At 37.9% G+C, this 21,802-nt stretch overlaps 2 protein-coding genes across 7 annotated transcripts in view; one reads left to right on the plus strand and one right to left on the minus strand.

The window, feature by feature from the left end:
• Window positions 1-10,974, minus strand: part of IFT74 (intraflagellar transport 74) — an 86,267-nt gene extending 75,293 nt beyond the window's left edge. Inside the window, exons 1-4 of one of the 3 annotated variants that reach the window (XM_032306280.1) lie at window positions 10,880-10,974; window positions 6,918-7,053; window positions 3,228-3,363; window positions 1,307-1,355 (exon numbers count right to left, since the gene is read on the minus strand). In XM_032306280.1, coding sequence (XP_032162171.1) covers window positions 1,307-1,355; window positions 3,228-3,363; window positions 6,918-7,037 — 305 coding nt within the window. In that variant the 5' untranslated portion in view covers window positions 7,038-7,053; window positions 10,880-10,974. Of the gene's footprint in view, window positions 1-1,306; window positions 1,356-3,227; window positions 3,364-6,917; window positions 7,054-9,357; window positions 9,553-10,879 lie in introns of those variants that run through there. The other 2 variants (XM_032306278.1, XM_032306279.1) reach the window with 2 other exon arrangements.
• A 518-nt stretch (window positions 10,975-11,492) lies between these two features.
• Window positions 11,493-21,802, plus strand: part of PLAA (phospholipase A2 activating protein) — a 40,365-nt gene continuing 30,055 nt past the window's right edge. For 2 of the 4 annotated variants that reach the window (XM_032306274.1, XM_032306275.1), the window contains exons 1-2: window positions 11,495-12,069; window positions 18,299-18,492. In XM_032306274.1, coding sequence (XP_032162165.1) covers window positions 11,921-12,069; window positions 18,299-18,492 — 343 coding nt within the window. In that variant the 5' untranslated portion in view covers window positions 11,495-11,920. Of the gene's footprint in view, window positions 12,070-18,298; window positions 18,493-21,802 lie in introns of all 4 variants that reach the window. The other 2 variants (XM_032306277.1, XM_032306276.1) reach the window with 2 other exon arrangements.

Here is a 21,802-nt window from a genome sequence, read left to right on the forward strand (position 1 = left end):
ATAAATATATAAAACTTTGAAAAAAAGAAAGAAAGAAAGAAAGAAAGAAACTGAAAGATATTCTCTAATCATTAAGATGAATTAGGACCAGAATGTAAGCCTGGTCAAACTAATAATCTTTAGACAGAAGTAGATACTTAATTGTCACCCTTACAGCTCCTGCTACCCTCTAGGACAGGGCTTCTGAAAAGCAGCACTACTCTATTTTAGGTCATTAAAGAATAGTCTCGCAGTCTGGCAGTTGTGAAAGAGCTATCCTGTCTACTGTAGGATATTTAACAGTATTCCTGGTCGAGGTGTTGGTAGCACAACCCCTCAACCCCAGTTGTGACAACCAAATATATATCTAAAAATTGCCAAATATTCTCTAGGGGGCAAAATCACTGCCAGCTGAGAACCACTGCTATAGCATCAAACAGTTACATGAATAGCTAGAACTATTCTTTTATGCAGAAGCACAAATCCTGGAGAAACAAGGAAATGCAACGTGGCTGGATATTAAGAGATGCTATACAACTGATGGTCTCACTACTGTTTTTTTTTTTCTGATGTTAGTTTAGCTTAATGCTAACTAATGGACTGATGGGGAAAACCTACACTTCTCTTTATTGACTTCTAGAAGTTTGAGAATCATAAACGATCCTGATAATGAAGAAATGAAAGAATCCAAAAGAACTAAGAAAGAAAACAGAACTTTTAGGACATGATAGAAGTATGGATCAAATGAAATGGAAATAAGAGAAAAAGAAGATCTAGATGAGCCAAGAAGAAAGCAAAGTAAAATGGGAAAATAGAGTAGGTCATCTGAACAAGAAAAAGGTAGACTGAGAAAAAGAAAAAAGTTCTTAATTTAGAGCTTCATACTTAAGAGCCACAGAATAAACCTTCTGAATTAATTAAAATTAGGTCACACTTGTAGCAATTGACCAAATATACATTTATGTAAAAACCTACACTAGTTAATATATCATAAATAAGTATACACATTTTCCCTTTCTTATTAGATGCAACTGGTGACATGTCAGTGGTATGAATAATATATTCCAGGGAATTAGTGAAAAGAAGCATGAAAGATTATTCTTATCATTATATCAACAATAGTGAACTTGACATAAATAGTTCATCTTCATGCAAATACATTAACAATTTAAAATCTCAGCCTAACTGTATTATCATTTGTAACACAGCCAAATTAACCAGAAATTATATCAGAACACAAAATAATTCTTAGAAATCAAAAGATACCTAATTATCTTAATAAATTCCAGAGTTAAAACTTCATAACCATACATAGGGAAATACATACCGAAGAAGCCCAAGATAGTAAGATTTGTCTAAAATTTGTCTCTGGGGACCTAAAAAAAAAGTTTTTAATTATTACTGTTCAGTTTGGAAATGCCACCAAAATAGCAAACCAAAGCACAACCATAGTTATAGTCCACCATTCTGATAGTCTTTATTTATGCCCCAATAAAGTTGATAATCAAGACGAATCATTAAAATGATAAAGAACACTGGGGCACCTGGCTGGGCCAGTCAGTAGAGCATGTGACTCTTGATCTCAGGGTAAAATGAAAAAAGAATATCTCAGAATCATGTCATAATGGAAACTTGAATTAAGACCACAAAAATGGGACTAGAGGTAGGGCTGTTGAGACAGCAGACTCTATAGGTCAGGTTAACCAAATGCAAACTGAGAAAGTCTAGAATAGGTTTATCCAAGAGAACTTTCTGCAACAATGCAAATATTCTATATCAGCACTGTCCAGCAAAGTAGCTACTTGGGATTATTGAGCACTTGAAATGTGGCTGATGCAACTGGACAGCTGATTATTTATTTTACTTAATTTAATTAATTACAGCTCATGTAGCTATTGATTATCATAATGGACAGTGCAGATTTAGACTGAATTTCTCAATGCAAGAGATTATGACTTTTCATAATTTATCTCTGAGACAAACTCACTATAAAGCACTTCACCATGCTTTGATTTATATATATCACAAACCAATTTTTTAATCATAAAATGGAGTGTACTATTATGGCTTTTTAAATACAGAGACATAAGGAAACATGCAGTAAAAATTTATACATTAGCCTTAGTCCCTTAAGGACTTACATATTATAATGAAGCATTAATTATCAGAAAAAGTAACACTTCTTTTTTTTTTTTAAGATTTATTTGAGAGAGCAAGCACAAGCAGGGAGAGTAGCAGAGGGAAAGGGAGAAACAGACTCCCTGCTAACCCCTGCTAGATCACCACCTGAGCCAAAGGTAGATGCTCAACTTACTGAGCCACCAAAGTGCCCCTGTAATACTTCTTAATTAAAATATACTCATCGGGGGGCGCCTGGGTGGCTCGGTGGGTTAGGCCGCTGCCTTCGGCTCAGGTCATGATCCCGGGGTCCTGGGATCGAGCCCCGCGTCGGGCTCTCTGCTCAGCGGGGAGCCTGCTTCTCCCTCTCTCTCTGCCTGCTTCTCTGCCTGCTTGTGATCTCTGTCTGTCAAGTTAATAAATAAGATCTTAAAAAAAAAAAAAAAAAAAAAAAAATATATATATATATATATATATATATATATATATATATACTCATCGGGGCGCCTGGGTGGCTCAGTGGTTTAAAGCCTTTGCCTTCGGCTCAGGTCATGGTCCCAGGGTCCTGGAATCAAGCCCCACGTCGGGCTCTCTGCTCCGCAGGGAGTCTGCTTCTCCCTCTCTCTCTGCCTGCTTCTCTGCCTGCTTGTGATCTCTGTCTGTCAAGTTAATAAATAAAATCTTAAAAAAAAATGGGGCGCCTGGGTGGCTCAGTGGGTTAAAGCCTCTGCCTTCGGCTCAGGTCATGATCCCAGGGTACTGGGATCGAGCCCCGCATCAGGCTCTCTGCTCAGCAGGGAGCCTGCTTCCTCCTCTCTCTCTGCCTGCTTCTCTGTGATCTCCGTCTGTCAAATAAATAAATAAAATATTAAAAAAAAATATATATATATATATACTCATCGGGGCGCCTAGGTGGCTCAGTGGTTTAAAGCCTTTGCCTTCGGCTCAGGTCATGGTCCCAGGGTCCTGGAATCAAGCCCCACGTCGGGCTCTCTGCTCCGCAGGGAGTCTGCTTCCTCCCCTCTCTCTCTGCTTGCTTCTCGCCTACTTGTGACCTCTGTCTGTCAAATAAATAAATAAAATCTTAAAAAAAAAAAAATAAAATATACTCATCTTCTTAAAATAGATACCTTTCATTCCAGTTTTCATTCCACTCAAACCTTGTTGTGTTACAGGACGGTCAGCAACTTTGATTTGAGAAGAAAGAACTCCTCCTGTCGCTATGGGACCACCGCGAGAGGCTGGTCTTGCTGTTCCAGGTGGCATCTACATGAAAAATGTGATTGCAGTTTTAGTAAACTAGAAAAATACTATACCTCCTACTACTGTTAAGAGTGAAAAGATAATATATTTTAAAAATTAAAATTCTATTTAATTTGTAAAGCATTCCTTTTTTTGAATTTCTGAAATATGAAATATTAAGTGAAATTCTTTAACATTTAAAATGCTGTGAATATTAAATAGCACATTTCTTTAAAATTTAAAATTCTAAAAAAATTTAAATTCTATGTCAACTATATTTCAAGAAAAATAAGTTAAATGGACACATGAATAAAATTCTATGTGTAGACATTATTTATAATACCCCTAAATTGGAAAGGAACTAAATATATACCTATTTGTCCTTATTTAACCATAGGAAATGGTTGAATAAGTTGTAATATATTTTAAAAAGTTTATAAAACAGTATTCATAATTCTACTTTGTAAAACAAAAAGTATGGAGAATTACATAATAAGCAGTAACAATGGTTATCCTCATATAAAATAATGATATTATAGTTCATTTTTATGTTACCCTTTTCACAATTTGATGTTTTCAGCATTATTACAGTAAGTGTATATGACCTTCAAATCACAAAAGAAGAAAAAATTTTCATTTTTAAATTGAAGCTATGTATAATTCTATCACAAGAAAGCCAAGTAAGTGTTAAAGGATTACATCATTCAACAAGCATTCATGTTATTACTACACATGATTCTTTATGTCAGGTCTACAAAATCCAATATAACATTAGACACTCTGAGGAAAGAACAAAAGATTCCCTTCTTGGGGCATCTAGGTGGCTCAGTGAGTTAAACCTCTGCCTTTGGGTCCTGGGATTGAGCCCCATGTCATCCAGCTCCCTCTCTGCCTCACCCGCTTGTGCTTTCTCTCTCTCAAATAAATAAATAAAATCAGCCGGAGAAAAAAAGATTCCCTTCTTGTCAGTTCTTACAACATGGACAGGTTGGGAAAGTATGAGACTACCCGATCCTGTTCCAAATTATCCTTCTTTTGTTTATCTTCCATCCTTTCTCTCTTTTTTTCCCACTCTCTTGTCAAAGAATGAAGTAGTAGATTAAATACATAGTAGACATTTTAGGCAGGGATTATATATAACCATTATCATTCATTTTGACTGTCTTTAATACAGCTACTCTCTAATCCTATCAGCTAACATAATTTTTTTAAGATTTTATTTATTTATTTGACAGATCACAAATAGGCAGAGAGGCAGGCAGAGAGAGGGGGAAGCAGGCTCCCTACTGAGCAGAGGGGCCGATGAGGAGCTCAATCCCAGGACCCTGGGATCATGACCTGAGCCGAAGGCAGAGGCTTTAACCCACTGAGCCATCCAGGCGCCCCAGCTAACATAATTCTTAAGTGGTTCTGAGAATTACTTGGTAATTTACTGGGGGGCGGGGGGCAGCAACAGTAAAACATTCCGAAGAATATGCTGGACACAGAAACACTGTTTACCACAAATTCAAACTAAACTAGTTCAGGGTTATCCTGAGTGATCTGTGGAAGAGAATGCTAAATCTCTTCCCAGGTAAACTTTACCAAATGAAAATACAGAGAAGTATAAACGAACATTACACACATTTAAAAGAATGAATAGACATATGTATTCATATGAAAATATACTTACAATATATTATTGAAAGTAATGGGTAAGATACATAATAATGTATGTAGTATTATGGTCATTTTAGAAAATACTGAAATCATATAATCTCATATGCATGTGTGTTAGTGTTTGTAAACGAACAGAAAAAAGTCTGGAAAGATACACAGCACACTGCTGACAATAGTTATACCTAGTTTAGGAAGGAACTCTGACACTTCCCCTTTGTATGTTTTACAGCAAGCATCAATATTTTAAAAAACTACAAACATTAAATGGGTAAAGCACATGGCACTGAGTAGGTGGCCAGTAAGTATCCGCATTCTTTTATGAATACTTAATTAGCAAGCATAAATTCTTACTAAAATAAAAATTCTTAGAAGCTCAGTACCATGTATGTGAAGACTTTAGAAAAATCATTTCACTATAAGCTGATGATGTTGATAGTATTACCTGAAACTCCAGAAAAATCCAAAAAGTTTAAGAAAACCTGACTTAACCAAAAATTTTCCCTCCAAAAATTACTATTCTTCTTGTGAATTAAACACAGGACCCAGCATTATCTCTAGTTTGCAGTTAGTCTACTGTGTAAGCTTGACATACAAGGAGTTGAAATCATCTGTTGCAAGCATCAGAAAAATTAATATGAATATTCTGGCATATTAATTTCTTTCTATGTATGTATAAATGTATATTTTTATTCAATTGGCACCACATTGCTTTTTACACTTAATACTGTATTATAAAGACATATAAATTCCTCAAATACTCTTTGAAAATAATTTTTAAAGACTACTTAATAGCCTATTATAGGGATAGATATATCATAATTTATTTAAGATTTACCTGTTGTGAGGTAATTGCTTTCATATTTTCACTATTATAATTCTAATGAAACTGTAATAATCATCTTTACAGGATATTATTCTATTTAGAATTATCAGTTTATAATGTTTATCTAATTTTTTCTAATGTGGTGTACATTTCCCTTACTGATTTATGACACTCCCCATTTCACATTAAGCTATTAACACTTTCTAGTTTGTTTCTAGACTGCTGTGGCAACCAAAATATGTCTTATTACTTATAATGTATTTTTATATTAGAGTACGGTACATTTCCTTATTTTTGCTTTTTTACTGTTTTAAATGAATTTTAGAATAGTTTTATATGATATCTCATGTAATTTTGATGGAACATAGGTTTCATAGCCTTACTATATATAGAAAAAGCTCTTACAAGTTAGTAAAGTTTGCTTTCTCATTCTAAGATTCTGAACTCTATGACATATATATTGCAAATATTTTTTACCAATTTGTCATTTTTAACTTTTTATGGTGTTTTCAATTTTTAAAAATTCAAATATGTAAATATAAAATACTTTCCCTATCAGTATTTGGTGTTCCTGTTTTACAAAGGCCTAGTCCACATCAAGTTTATATGAAGTACTTGCCTATATTCTCCTCTAGTGTGTTGACGGTTTCATTTTTCAAATATGAAGTTTCTAAAACATGTAGAATTCTGTGTGAGGGAGGGGTCAATTTTTAAAAATAAATGGTTTACCCATTATTTGAATGCAGTACTGAATGCTTCATGTTTTTCCAACTATTTTGAAATGTCTCCTTAATCCTTACGTTCTAATATATGTCTAATTTTATTTGTCTATTCCATTTCATTTGATCCAGGCACCAATAAACTATACCATTTAAATTATTGTACCTTTAAAATAAATTTGAGTATCAGTATTAGCAGACATCTCTCAATAATGTCTTTCAGACATCCTCCCACATTTATACTTCTAGGTATTTTCCCCCAAAAAATCATGTATAATAGTATGCTGACAGAATAAAGAAAAAACAAAGAAGAATTATTATAAACAGGCTTTCCAACTTCTACCAGGACATATGCTCAAGAATTGTTTGAAACTTACTCCAGTTGCCACTCGAATATTTCCTGATGGGGGTCGTATTCCAGAAGGAGGTCTTCCAGGCAACCCAATTCCACCACGAGAAACAGGGCGAGCTGCTGAAGGTTTGTGATTACTGGCCATTTGTTCACTTTGACCACTATTTGGAAACAAGAAACAGTTCAATTCTCCCTTGTATTTTCTATAGCAAGACAATGGAAATCCACATAGCTTTCCTTTGAACATTTAATCCACAGTAACTTTTCTTGCAAATTGCCATTCCAAGTACTACTTCAAGGCTAAACCTGCTTCATTTCATTCAAATTTGACACTGTTACATTTAAAACAGAACCATGAAATCATTTACTATAATATGCCTTCCTCAGTTGCCTATTTTCTTACCAAAATGCATGCCCCTGTCTTGAGCTCTTCCCATCTTCTAGTAAAATTCTCTTTTCTGACATATCCAGCTTTGTTCTCCCCTATTTCTTCTCTGCACTCTTGGTCTATGATTCACTCTCTTGTATTCTCAATTCTATTGTCAAATACTTCATTTTACTCTTTGCTTTACCAGAATCCCAACTTGTCCCCAAAACACTTTCAGTAGTAAAGGCTGTTTTTGCTTCTCAATCCACAAATCCAAAGCAAAGGGAGTGCACAACACTTCCATTGCTCCCCAGTGTCACTTTCAAAATATTACTCTTACAAATGTTAAAAAAAAAAAAAAAAGAACAAGACTCTCTTCCTTTGATGACCATGGAATGCAACCTTATTGCCTTGGATCTTTTCTGGTTGCTTTGCTTAGGGACCACCTCACCTCTTCCCCCCCACATCTTCACTAAAGTCTTTTGTACCTAGCTCAGTCTCTCTTTTTCAGTCCAACCTATGTCCTGGATGAATTCCACGGGGATACTGGGTTCAAGGTAACATACCTAACATTCAAGGTCACAGTTTCCAGACTTAAATTTCAGTAACCATTTCACTCCATTTCAGTCACCTATAGTTGTGGGTAGACCTGGAGCTTGTCATCACCTGGAATTGCTTCACTTCAGTATCAACTGAAATACTTCATTCTCTGATCTTAGTCTCCTCCTTATACCAGTCTCATCTTTATTCTCACTACATCTCCCTTTAAATCAGTTCTTTAATTCATTCATTCTCTCGCAGTTTATCAGCCCCCTCCTTTGCTCATCAGAATATAATATTTAAAGTTTGGCTGATAATTTAGAATAGCATTTTTCACATTATGGGTCATGACCTATTAGTGGGCTGTGAAAATAATTAGGGTTAGGGTTAGGGTCCATTCAAACATGGAATAAAAAATACGAGTTCAATGCATAAAGGAAGAGTATTGTTTCATTAAATTTTGCTTCAGTTATCTTTACATAAATTTACACCTTAGTGAAAAAATATTGCTAAAAAATGCTATCCATCATTTAAGCAAGTCCTAATCCCTATTCACAGACGACTATAACAAATTTAACAGTTTGAAGTATTACTTCAATTACAGAATTACTAAAATGTGACAGAAAAGTAGTGAGCAAATGCTGGTGGGAAAGTGGTGCTAGTAGCCTTGCCTGAGGCAGGTTTGCCACAAACCTTCAATTTGTAAAAACAAAAACAAACAAAAACAACACAGTATCTGGGAAGCTCAAGAAAAATGAGGAATGACCGCTGTCAATGTAAAATTTAAGTCTATTACTCTAGCTTTCCTGATAACTTCAAGAAAATGTACAATATATAAAACTTCCACCTGATTGCCACTGCCTTGTTGTCTTGCAAAAGCTTAGCATTAGATGAGACCCAGAAGGTAAAATGAAAAGGGTCACTTTTAACAAACATGCCATTAACTCCTGGGCCATTCACGCAAACATTCACACCATCTCCACCGTTATTCACACAGAGACGCAGCCTGGCCTTTGGTTCCAGAAAAACGAGTGACATAAACTTTAGTTCTGACTGTCACCAGCTATATAATCCCCGCTGGATGTTTTTCCTCCTCTGTAGGACCCAGTGTGGCAGTGAGCCTGTACCTTGCAGAGCTGTTGTGGAGAGTACAGATACTAGATCTAAAAGATCTGCCTCCTAATTATTGCTACATTATTGTCCCCAAACCAGCCATTTAAAAATATATGAAGAAGTGGAAAGTTGCCAATACGAGACAGAAATCTGTTACTTTAAGTAAAATCCTTCGGCCCACAGTGAATTTCCTTTTTGAGGTTCTGGATTTCTTCTCTCTGGTCTCGCCTTGTCAGGTTTCCTCAGGGGACTGTCTGAGGCGGTCTCTCTACAAGTTTTGCGGGACTGGGGTCGGACTTCCCTAGCCTGGCGACAGGCTGAGGAGAACAGCTAAGAATGGGAAAGTTCGGGTAGGTCTTCTTTGGAGCGGACCAGGTTCTCCAACGTGAGAAAACAGGCTCCCGAGGGACTGGGGGAGGGATAGATGAAACCCGGAATTTCTCACCTTCTCCGTCGCCTCAGGAAGGAGTTCGCAGCGGTCAGGGGAGTTCCAACTACTTTCCGAAGCCGCCGCCCCGGCGGATCCCACTACTCTACCTCAGTAACCGTTACCTCATTCGCGACTCCTCAGCTCGCCCTCGCGCAGCTTTCCCGGACTCTGCGACCTAAACATTGCCAGCCCCGCGCGACTGCGTATCCCGGCAACGGGGGCGGGGCGGGGAGAGAGCCCTCGTCCTGATTGGCCAATCTTTAGCCTCTGCGGGTAATCACAGGCAAGGCGAGAGTAAACTGCTCTCGCGAGAGTAGAGGGCTAATTTTTGCGGCGAAATACCACGGTGCTTTTCTGGAAGCCGCCGAAAACCACGATTTAGCTGGGAAAGAACATTTTATTGGAAAACATTAGTGTTCTTTTATAGTTACAACAACCTCTCTGATAGTGTGCCCTACTTGAATTCACTCCTAGCGAGTTTTATTATAACACTATGTTACCTCACATGCGCTATTATTTTTAGTAAAAACTAAAGTTTTTTTGTGGTAGGCAGCCTGGTACGATCTTTTTATTAGAGGCAGTTTTCCTTCCCGTTAGAACTGCACAACGCATACAACATTATAGAAGTGTTTCTCGTACCACCTATTTCTTCAATGGTTGGAAGTTTTCTATCTTTAAGCTTCCTTTCAGAGTTCTTTTGATCAAAGTTTGTGAGAAAGGATGAATTAAAAGGACAGTGCTCTTGAAATATTTTAGTGTATTTCTTTTAAAAAACCCAGACAGTCTAAGAACTACTTCATCTCAAATCCCACCTCTCTAGTGAAGTAACTAGCAGTTTGCTTTCTTCCAATCTTCCTATCGAGTTGATGTGATGGCTGCGATACTCACAACCTACATATATATTGGACTTTTAACATTGTTTACATTATTTCCAAGTTGCATATATTATTTATATCCAGATTTATTTTCTAATATGCCTGCCTTCAAGTAATTTAAGATGAATCCAACAGAAAATGAAATAATGTCATGTGGCTAACTTCTCACTTCAAGTTTGTTAGATATTTTTTATGTAATTCTCCCATTTGAGCCCAGCATATTTGTAGTGGTCATTTATTATCCTTTTGGTCACTGTAGTGAATGGTAGTAGCATTTGCCACTCCAAAATATGCCACTTTCGTATAAGGATTATTTTGAGCTAAATGCAATTGGAAAGAAGATACAAGAAAACCGACCATTCCCCTATTTGCCTAAAAGCAGGACATAAATTTTCAACGGTGTCCCTTCTTGCGTCTCTGTACCAGGAAGGATAAAAGTCATGGAAGACAATTTCAGACCTTTTGTCAGCCTAGAGGCTACATGGAGAAATCTACGTAACAAACTTTACTAACTTTAGCTCCCCATATATTTGCCTCTCCATAATTTGCTGCCTCTAAAGACTTAAGGTCTAGAGACTTAAGGTCCTTTTCTTCTGTAAATACTGTTCCTTCGTTAAGATATTATATAAGCCCAGACTCTAGCCACCTCTTGGAGTATTCACCTCTGAGTTTCTCTTGTACGAATGTGATATACATATTTATGTTTGTTTTTCTCTTGTTAATCTTTTGTTACAGCGCCCCCACGGAAAGCCTACAAGGGTAGAAAGAAAAAAGTTTTCCTTCCCTACAACCTCTGTCCACGTGCTCCATAAACAGAATTGTCCGGGAGAAGCTACTGACCTGGAGGTTTCTCCTTGAGTGCCTTCAGACATAGGGGAGAGACCCAGCATTTGTCATTTGTATGAAGATGTCACAGTTGGGAAAAACGTCTTTAATCTTAGAATGGCTTAACGCATGAAATATTTTCATTTTTTAGTGTACCAAGAACGCAGCTTAGGTTCACAGGATTTAAGGCAAACGATTGATTACAACTTGTCCCTAGCTCTCTCGTTTTAACTAAAAACAACGTTTAGCTTGTGAAAATCTCCTGAGACTTTAGAGTAGGTTTGGGGAATTCAGGGCTAAGCTGCCCCGACACAGGGACCGAAGCAGTTTTTCTCAACCACAAGGGAGCGCGCAGCCCCTCGGTTCAAGATTTAAAATATCCGGATTCGGCGCCCCTGCGGCTCACGTCCCGCTGGCGCGTGGCATTGTGGGATCTGTAGTCCCAGCCCACACCTTTTACCGCAATAAACAGTACAGCCAGGACTCGGAGACGACTCGGACTCGGACAGGATCTGGATTAGGGTGACCGGGCGAAAGAGCCGGACGTTGGCTCTAACTTGGCTGGCGGTCCGAGGAGTGGAAGGGAAGCGAACTTCAGCTCGGCGTCGCCTCCGCAGCTGGGACGCACACGCTTTGCGTCATGGCGGGCTGAGACAGATGATGAATTCCGGTGTGCATGTCAGGGTTGCTGTGTCACTCGGCCCGTTCGGCGCTCCCCTTTCCCGTCGCCCTTCCGCGCCGGCTCTCGGGCTCTTCCGGTCCTCAGCGGCCCTTCACCTGCAGGCCCCTCGCACGCCGCGCTCGGGCGCACCCCCGGCCACCCCTGCGAACTGATCTCGCGCGGTGCCTGGGTCCCGGGCGCCGGACCGACGAGGGCCATGGCCAGCGGCGCCGCCAGGTACCGGCTGAGCTGCTCGCTCCCAGGCCACGAGCTGGATGTGCGGGGCCTGGTATGCAGTCTGTATCCGCCGGGGGCCTTTGTGTCCGTGTCCCGAGACCGCACTACCCGCCTCTGGGTCCCCGACAGGTGAGCGCTGCGAGTCCGGGGATTCCCACCACCCATCCCCGCCTCTGTTGCAAGCTTCCTACTGCTAATGGGAAGGGAGGGACGCTTCCTTGCTGTTGTTCTGCACTCTTCCCGGCCTTGACTCCAGTCCGCGCTCCCTCCCAGTTCTGAGAGCACTAGTACTGTGGGCTCACACTGTAAGAAACCTGTAAGATTTAGGGAGAAAGAACACGGCTCTCGGTTAACAGAGACGTACATTCTTGTCCTAACCTAATCACTAACGGATGGGTGACCTTGGACGATCCTCTTATCCTTTGGGCGATGATTTTCCATGTTTCTTTTAGATCTGAAAATGTACTGATGCTAGGTGCATTCTCCCTAAATGTGATATTGTGAAACCTCTTTGAGAACCTCGGTTCTCAAAAATTGCGTGCAGAAGGTTGCATTGGCTCCTCTACTCATAGTCGAAATCAGAGTTTCTTAGTCTGTAGTCTGGGGTGGGCCTGGATGGAGGGGATGAAGATTTTCACATGTTATATGGATGTTTGGGGATGTGCTATTTTCTTGAGAGAAAGCCATTTGCCTTCAAAAGATTGTCGGAGAGATTAACCAAAAAGAGAAATTAAGGAACAAAAGGTTAAGCTTAGGTCCAAATCCTGTTAAGGTGTCGTTTTCTTTTTTGTCTGGTTCTTACAAGAAATTTACGACCCGGGAGACATAGTTCAGTTCAGAAAGAGAAAACTTCTGGTTATTTACTTTGATTTGTAGTAAGTCCCCATTGGTATAGGTTTCACTCATTTTGGGTAACCATGCATAAATTCAGGTCATAACTGTTGGTTGAGTGCCTCCTGTTTGTTTACAATCCTGAGGAAGAGTAAGACAAGAGACAAGTTCCCTGTTTTTATGGAGCTTTCTTATAGTCTGGAAGGAAAGGTGGATCAGAAAAAAAGGTAATTGTTCATTGGCATGTGTACTATGAAAAAAGCAAGTATAGATAGAGAATTGAGTGGAGGGATGTTAAAGAAGGAAGGCCCTTCGAGGAGGGTTTCAGTTTTGTTTTGTTTTTTAAAGCTGACACTAAGATGGACCTGGTCATGGGAGCAAGGAATGAGGAGGGATAAATTCAGAGAGCTCTATGGACAGTGGGAGGATCAAGCACAGAGACCCTGGATTAAGAAAGAGGCAAGTCCCTTTGTGCGGGAGGGAGTGAGTTTGGAGGGAACCAGATACTGTGGTATGAGCGCTGCTAGAAAGTAAGCAGAAGCCTTCAGTGAGTATCATACAGGGAGCAGCATGATTTGATTGACTTGTTGAGAAGTTCTACTAGCTGCTGGTGGAGATTGGATTGCAAAGGGATAAACGTGGAAATAGATCTGTTTGGAGGCTTTTGCTGTAGTGCAGCCAATACATGATGATCAAGAGACTAGAAATACTGCAGAGCAACCTCCTGTATTGAATTGAATGAGATGATCTCTACAGGTCTCTTTTACCTCTAAGATTCTGTGATATTCCAAATCACTTAGTAACACTAATACATTACTTTTGTGTATTTGAGTATGACCCCTGATTAAGCTTATATCTTTAAAGTTGAGTTCAGTTAGATGCATATACCAGTAGGATATAAACATTGCAGCAAGGAGTAACTAAAGGATGTCTGCTGCCATAGTTGAGTCCTGTCATTAAACTTCACACATTTGGTAGGCCTCTGCTAGGTAATAAGAGCTTAAGTCACTGGAGCATTTGGATTTTTTATGAACTTCAGGAATTTGAGGCTGAGATCATTTATTTGGAAAGTAGTCGAGCAAAAAAAAATTTTTTTTAACTCCTGTTTTTTTGTTTTTGGTTTAAAAATCATTCATGAATGTATTCAGCTAACACTGATTGAGAGTATGCATTGTGCCACACACAGTAGATAGTGGGTGATTAGTGGGAAAAGATTGTTTTATCTCTCATTTCCAACTGCTCAGAGCAGGGCATCTCATAGCCACTGGGTGATGGGTCTTTTCTACATCCATAGAAAAAGTGTCCTCAAGGCTGACATCCTGACAATTTCTATTTCATGGTATGTTAATAAAGTAAATGAACTGCTAAAAGTTTTGCGGCCAAATAGTAAATAAAAATTGTTTTCCCAAGTGCACTGTTAATTGAGTTCTCTATCAGGGTAGTTAGTATACAGAGGAGTGGGGATGATGGGAGAATTTAATTTAGTTTTAGGGAAGCAAAATAGTTATATGCACTAAACCAGGTTTACTGTGTCTTTTGCAAAAGCCCCTTGAAAAAACTCTCTGGGCCTTCTGAAGTCTCTTCAGAATGAAGACATTATTTTTTGATTGTATATTGAACTGAACCAGTCAACATGCCATTATTCCAGATTGCTTCAGGCCTCTCTATAAGCCCACTTCAAATTAAACTGGATTTCTCAAATCCGTTACCAACTGTTGCATTGCCTTTTGAAAACTATCTATATTTGAAAGAAGCAACTTCAGATTTAAGGTTGTGTTTTAAATCTTCATTGACCATGCTGAGGTTGAAATAACTTCTCCCTTGTGTAAACACTCAGCACTTTGGGACCTAAGTGCAGTAGTTCCCTGGGGTTTATTGAGAAATCAGAGCCATTCTCTCCCTAGCCCCCGGTTTCCCTTTCTTGGAGGCAAAATTTTTATCTTTTTTAACTGCTTATTTTTTTTTGTTTTACTTCTGTGTCTATGTATAAAGTGCTTAATGCTGTTTCTTTTTATTTTTTAAATGTTTTAGGCATTTTCTATTCCTACAGAGGAGTATTAGAATTTAGCTCTTTCTGCACCCAGCCAACCCCCATCACATATGCATCTTTTCTATGCTCTGACTCTAATAGTTAACCTTAATTTAGACGAAATCAGTATCTTATGACTGTATAGAGTCTATTTACACTGGAGCTGTGGAATAAACTATAACTTTTCCTCAGCCATTTTATGATCTCCCTGTAGCTAATAAGTGCCCTGTTTTAGGTTTTCATTTGCTTCATTTTCTATGTATTTATCATCAATTTAACTTCATATTCTTTGCTAGTTGTCCAAGTCTCTTAAGACCTTTTGACACTCTGGATATTTCAGTTTTATCTTCCTGGCAATGAAAATTTTCTGACCCTAATCTTTCTATCCCTGGTACACAACAAATCCTGAAATCTCCCTTCATTGTGCTCTCCACAGTTCCTTCTTTTGGGCCTCCTGTATTGGATTTCTGTTATCTCTATCCTTTTACTTTCTTGTTTTCTTTCCTGATGCCTTTTTGGAGCATATTTTTCAGGAGCTTCCTGAAATACAGTGCCCTGGTGATAAATGTATTAAGACCTTGCAAGTCTGAAAATTATTTTATTCTGCTTGCTACTTGAATAATAATTTAAATGTTTGTACTATTCTAATTCCCAGATAATTTTCCTTCAGAATTAAGGCGCAATTGCTCCATTGCATTTTAGCCTCTGATATTACAATTGAGAAGTCTGAAACCAATCCGATTCTTGAGTTATAATTTTTTTCTCTCTGGAAGGCAGGGTATATTTATGCATTGTTTAGAGCCATTAGTGGGCCCTTAAATGTGAAAACTCGTGTCTGTAAGTTCTGGAACATTTTCTTAACTCAGTTCTTAGGTTTATTCCTTGTCATTTTCTCTGTCCTATTTTCTGGAACTTTTTTTTATAAGATTTTATTTACTTACTTGACAGAGATCGCAAGTAGGCAGAGAGACAGGCAGAGAGAGAGGAGGAAGCAGGCTCCCTGCTGAACAGAGACACCCCCCCCCCCCATGTGGGGCTTGATCCCAGGACTCTGGGATCATGACCTGAGCCAAAGGCAGAGGCTTTAACCCACTGAGCCACCTAGGCACCCCTTTTCTGGAACTTTTAATTCAGATATTGAACTTGTTTCTGAATTTATTCTCTCTCTCTCTCTCTGTCTGCTCTATTCTCTCAGAAATTGCCTTAAATTTTTGTGAAATTATGTTCTTTTTTCATAGTTGCAATATCTTCTATCTCTAAGAATAATAGTGATGGGGGAGCGCCTGGGTGGCTCCGTGGGTTAAAGCCTCTGCCATGGGCTCAGGTCATGATCCCAGGGTCCTGGGATCGAGCCCCGCATCGGGCTCTCTGCTCAGCAGGAGTCTGCTTTCCTCCTCCCTCTCTCTCTGCCTGCCTCTCTGCCTACTTGTGATCTCTGTCAAATAAGTAAATAAAATCTTAAAAAAAATAAGGATAATAGTGATGATTTTTTAATTTTTAAGTTATTTTTTTCTTAGTGATCTGTTTCCTTCAAATTGGTTCCCCCCCCCCCATTTATTTTGATCGCTATATTTCATTGTAAAAATGGCTTTCCCTAGATGTCTGTTAATCCTTATTTTGTACTCATTGTTAAGAGTGGAAAACTAAAAAGAAGCTCCTGGGTCTGCTCACGGTTCAGACTTGCTGGCTCTCAGCTTCATTTTAAGATTATCTGGCTGGACCATTTCATTGGACTGATCTCCTGCCTTGAGAATGACTGCCCTTGTGAATGTACATGTTCCTTATACCCCAAAGTTCAAATATGCCTTGTGTCCTTCCACTCAAAGATTTTAAGCTTTTCTAAAGAATAAAAGTTCAGGCTTTTGCTGGGTGCAAGAAGGGCAGTGTCTGGCTGTTTTTGTTGTTGTTGTTTTTCCCTTAACACTGGTATTAAAGTTTTTTTTTTTTTTTCATCAGTTCAAGAAATAGTTAATGCTTACCACATATAACATTGTGTGAGGAGCTTGGGGAGATAAAAAGAAGAACTGGATCTGGATTTTGCCTTTCAGAACTTCATAGATCACTAAAGAAGATGCACATAAACATCTATACTGGGAAGTGCTGAGAGTCCCAAAGTATATTTAGTGGTTTATATAATACATATTTTTAAACATGTCCTGTCTTTTGGATTTCATTAGGCATATTGATAATGCTTTCTAAGGGCACTTTTTTTTTTTTCCAAAGTGCACTGGATAAGTTAAAAATAGCTACTACCAGATACCATCCTTTGAAGATTTTTTCGTATGATTCAGCTTCCAACTGATTCTGAAGATTTGCAGTAGTCTTCCTTATTCTAGTTCCTACCCTTTTTTGTCCCTATTGCTAGATAGTGCTGCTAACATTGTTGAGGTTTTTGGGGATTCATTGGTAGACTGGCCCTCTACTTTGCCTAATACCTACTTAGAACTCAATTCTCTCAGGTCTCCTATACCCTTTACTGTTTTTCAGCCAGCTTTTAGTATTCAAAATAGTATTCCTGTTTCTTTTCTTCTTATTCTTCCTGACCTTGTGGGTTTATGCTTTTCTTTAAAATGTGTGTGTATTTATGTTTATGTGGGAGTCTTTGATATGCAGTTGTCCTATCTCCTTCCACTACACTGCAGACTTTTTGATTTAGCTTGAGTCAGGGATATAATTTTTTATATTGCTCTCAGCCTCTAAGTTACTGTTGTTTGACATAGTAGGTAAGGCAGTGATGCTGAGTGACTGAAGAGTAAAACAAATTGATGACCAACCTTCCTTCTTTCCTTCCTTCCTTCTAGTAGGCTCCATGCCCAGTGTGGAGCACCACACAGGGCTTGAACTCATGACCCTGAGATCAAGACCTGAGGTGAGAGCCAGAGTAGGACACTTAACTGACTGAGCTACCCAGACACCCCTGAAGTTGATAATCTTTCTAATACCAAGATAGTTATTAATATGCTGTGTCCCTAGAGCAGTTGTTTTTATATCCCTTTATTCCCTTAGATTGGTAGTTTAGCTATTTAGATATACATACTATACTAATGGGTACTAAGTTAATGTTTCATAGTATGAATATACACTCATTGTGTTTAAGGCTTATTGATAGTAGATTCCATTATCCTAATTGCATGAATGTTTCACTTCACTAGGGTTTTCTAAGGGTAACAGTCACAAATGAATAGAAATAAAGATGGAGTATGAGAAAAAGCCATTTACGATATTTGTTTCCCTCCCTTTCCTTCCTTATTTTTTCTGTTAATTAACATGCTGTTCTCAGTGAAATACAAATTAAACTTTGAATTTGATGTGAATCTCAATAGTTGCTAATAAAATTAGTTATTTCATATTTAACTTAAATCATATCTTAAAGTAATATGTACTATAAAGTTCAACCTAATAAACACTAAAAGGAAGCGAGTACTTTGGCAATTCATCTCATGTCCTGTGCCAATTAAGGGGACGGTGTATGTCTTGTTAATTACCACATCTTTCTAGTCCTAACAGGGGCTTTACAGAAATGCACTGTATGAGTGGTCACTCCAATTTTGTATCTTGTGTATGCATCATACCTTCAAGTGACATGTACCCTCATGGACTAATCGCCACTGGAGGAAATGACCACAATATTTGCATTTTCTCACTGGAAAGTCCAGCACCGCTTTATATACTGAAAGGTCACAAGAATACTGGTGAGTATAATGCTTCGGTTTTTTTCTATTTGAAGAAGTTTCATCCTTTTGAAAGTAAAATTCACATATCTGCATTCCATACTATTATTATGTTTGTTTTACGTAGGCTGTGGCTTGCTAGTGAAAACATTTTTAGATCATCCTCATTCTGTAAATTCTCTGTTACAGATTTTTTTGTTGTCATCAGTGAAGGTTGACATGCTTAAAAATACATACATAAAAATAAGGTATTCCATTTTAAAAGGAAGAAGCTGTAAAATTTTAATACACTTTGTAGTTTTGGTTTTTCAACTACTTCGTGCAAGGAATTAATATGCTTGGGAAGACCAAAAGTATTTCTTCATCTTTTGGTTGTTACATCTGTATTTATAAAGCAAATCGAAGACTGAGAACAAATGTGTTTGGGCCTTGTATCATAACTGCAGAATATTTAATACTTTTGAATATTGTTTTCTATGATTTGTATAAATTTCTGATTGATCTTCCTAGATTTCTGTGTGGCTTCATAGCTCTTTGTTATAAAATGATAAGCTTATTAATCAGTGCAGTATATGTACTTATTTTGTATCCATATCTGTAAGCAAATAGGATGGCCCATCAACACATTAAACTTAATTCCTTTAAAAAATTTGGTTTGTTTTGTGTGTATGTATGTGAAATCTTGAATGATACAGACTTTTTTAAACTTTATTAAGTCTTGAAATGTATGTAAGAGTAGAAACACATTATTTTATGAGTTATATATAAAAGGATAATGCTCTTTTCCACCCATGTATTTACTTAGCTTTATATGTATTGTCAACACATGGCCTATCTTGTTTCATCTACCCCCTCTTCCACAACAGTATTTTGAAGGAAATTTCCAATATACTATTTCATTTGTAAATACTTTAATATGTAGCTCTAAAATAGGGTTTGGCAGACTTTTTCTGTAAAGACCCAAATAGTAAATATTTTAGTCTTTGCAGGCCATGTGGTCACTTTTACAGCTTTTCAACTCTGCCATTGTATACAGAAGCAGCCATTGACAATAAATAAATGAATGAGCATGTCTGTATTTCAGTAAACCTCTATTTGTAGACACTGAAATTTGAATGTCATAATTTTCACATATTAAGTAATAGCTTTTGATTTTTTTTCCCTCAATCACTTAAAAATGTAAAAACCATTCCTAGTTTGTACACTGTACAAAAACAGGTGGCCCACAGGCCATAGTTCCTTGAGCCCTTTAAAAGATACAAATTATCTTTTTTTCTTAAATAATCATTATGCCTAAAACAAAACGTAATTTTTTATTATCAAGTATCAAGGCTCAAATTATACTCAGTTGTCTCATGCAAGTTTTTTTTTACAGTTTGAACTGTGACCCAGCTAATGTCCACATGTCTTTTACTCTATGGGTTTCTTTCCCTTTTTTACCTCTCTGTATTTGAAATCAGCTTATTTATCTTGTAGGATTTCCCACAATCTGAACTTTGCTGATTAAAGCCTTATTGTTTCCTTTTACATGTTCCTCAATCCCTTGTATGTCTTATAAGCTATTAGATCTAGAAGCTTAATCAGATTCAGATTCAAGTTCTTGGCAAATACACATTATAGGTAATATTGTGTACTTTTTGTTGTAGCACATTAAGAGGCACTTAAAATCTCTGTGATATTAAGATTAATTAGTAGGTTCAAGTGTTGTATCATTCATTCATCTTAAATTCCGATCAGTCTTTTATGTAATGGTTTTTAGCATGTATTGATGATCACACACATCTCGTGTTGCAAAATCATTGAGGTGCCTGGGTGGCTCAGTGGGTTAAAGCCTCTGCCTTCGGCTCAGGTCATAGTCCCAGGGTCCTGGGATCGAGCCCCATATCAGGCTCTCTGCTCCGTGGGGGGCCTGCTTCCTCCTCTCTCTCTCTGCCTGCCTCTCTGCCTGCTTGTGATCTCAGTCTGTCAGATAAATAAGTAAAATATTTAAAAAATTTGAAAAATCATTGTACTTTAATTCTACCATTATTTTTGCCTTTAATAGCTAGCATTTTTTTTTTTTAAAGATTTTATTTATCAGAGAGAGAGTGTGGCGGGGAGAGAGCGAGCACAGGCAGACAGAATGGCAGGCAGAGGCAGAGGGAGAAGCAGGCTCCCCACCAAGCAAGGAGCCCAATGTGGGACTCGATCCCAGGACGCTGGGATCATGACCTGAGCCGAAGGCAGCTGCCTAACCAACTGAGCCACCCAGGCGTCCCAATAGCTAGCATTTTTAAATATAGATTTTTCTTATACCAATTCTTTGGTTACATGGGAGACTTTGATACAGGAAAGGCAGGATAAATGCTCTTTTACTGAGTTTCAGAATGAGTAGGTTTCCTAGAAGCTTTTTTTTTCTTTTAATTCTCAAGTTGTCCCATATTTGGGACATATTTGAAACCTCTTTAAATGGGCCCCTGTGGGCTTTTGATAAGACCTTTAGCAGTCTTCCTTCCTTTAGGTACTACAGAATGTTTTAGGTTCACTTTATGCTTTTCTTCTTCTAGACCTGAAATCACCTGTTTCACCAAGAAGCCTATGTTTTTTGCTTTTGTTTTTTTAGCAGGCAATAATAGCTGGAAACCTTAGTTTGGGCTGTAATGGTGCTCAACAGAAATTTTTTAAACGTGATTTTGTTTTATAATTCTGTAAAACAAACAGTTTCAAAGGAAAAACAACTCAAGGTATATTCAAAGAAGTGTAGATTTAGTCTGTATTGCTTTCTTAAACTATTCCTTTCCTTATACTTTTTATTAACTTTGTTAGGTATGTATGTATTGCTCCTTTATATATAAAAGATAAAGATAGCATACTATATGAAATTGTCTGCCTTTCCTCTTTTTGCTTGATAATATTACCAACTTAGAGATCTCTTTATTATACTATATAGAAATCGTCATTCGTTTTTACAGTGGCATTTTTATTCACTGTTTAGCTAGTTGTACTGTGGTGATTCTAGCTTATTCAACCAGTCCCTTACTAATGGACATCTGAGTTTTTAATCTTTTGCTAGTACAGATAGTGTCATGATAAATGGCTCTGTGCCTATGTCATTTCTTTCTTTTGGAAGTGTCACTTAGGTTTAATACCCATTTCTGGATCAAAAGGTAAGTGCACATGCAGTTTTGTTAGGTATTGGGGAACCCCTTCATTAGATGTTGTAACTTTTATTGCATTTCTAGCAGCATCATATGAGTCTCTATTTCCCTTGCCAATGGAGTATGTTGTCAGATTTTTAGATTGTTGCCAAAATAAGTGAAAAGTGAAATTTGCATCTCTCTTTTTATGGGGG

The sequence above is a fragment of the Mustela erminea genome, chromosome 12 (genome assembly GCF_009829155.1).
Source record: "Mustela erminea isolate mMusErm1 chromosome 12, mMusErm1.Pri, whole genome shotgun sequence".
NCBI lineage: Eukaryota > Metazoa > Chordata > Mammalia > Carnivora > Mustelidae > Mustela > Mustela erminea.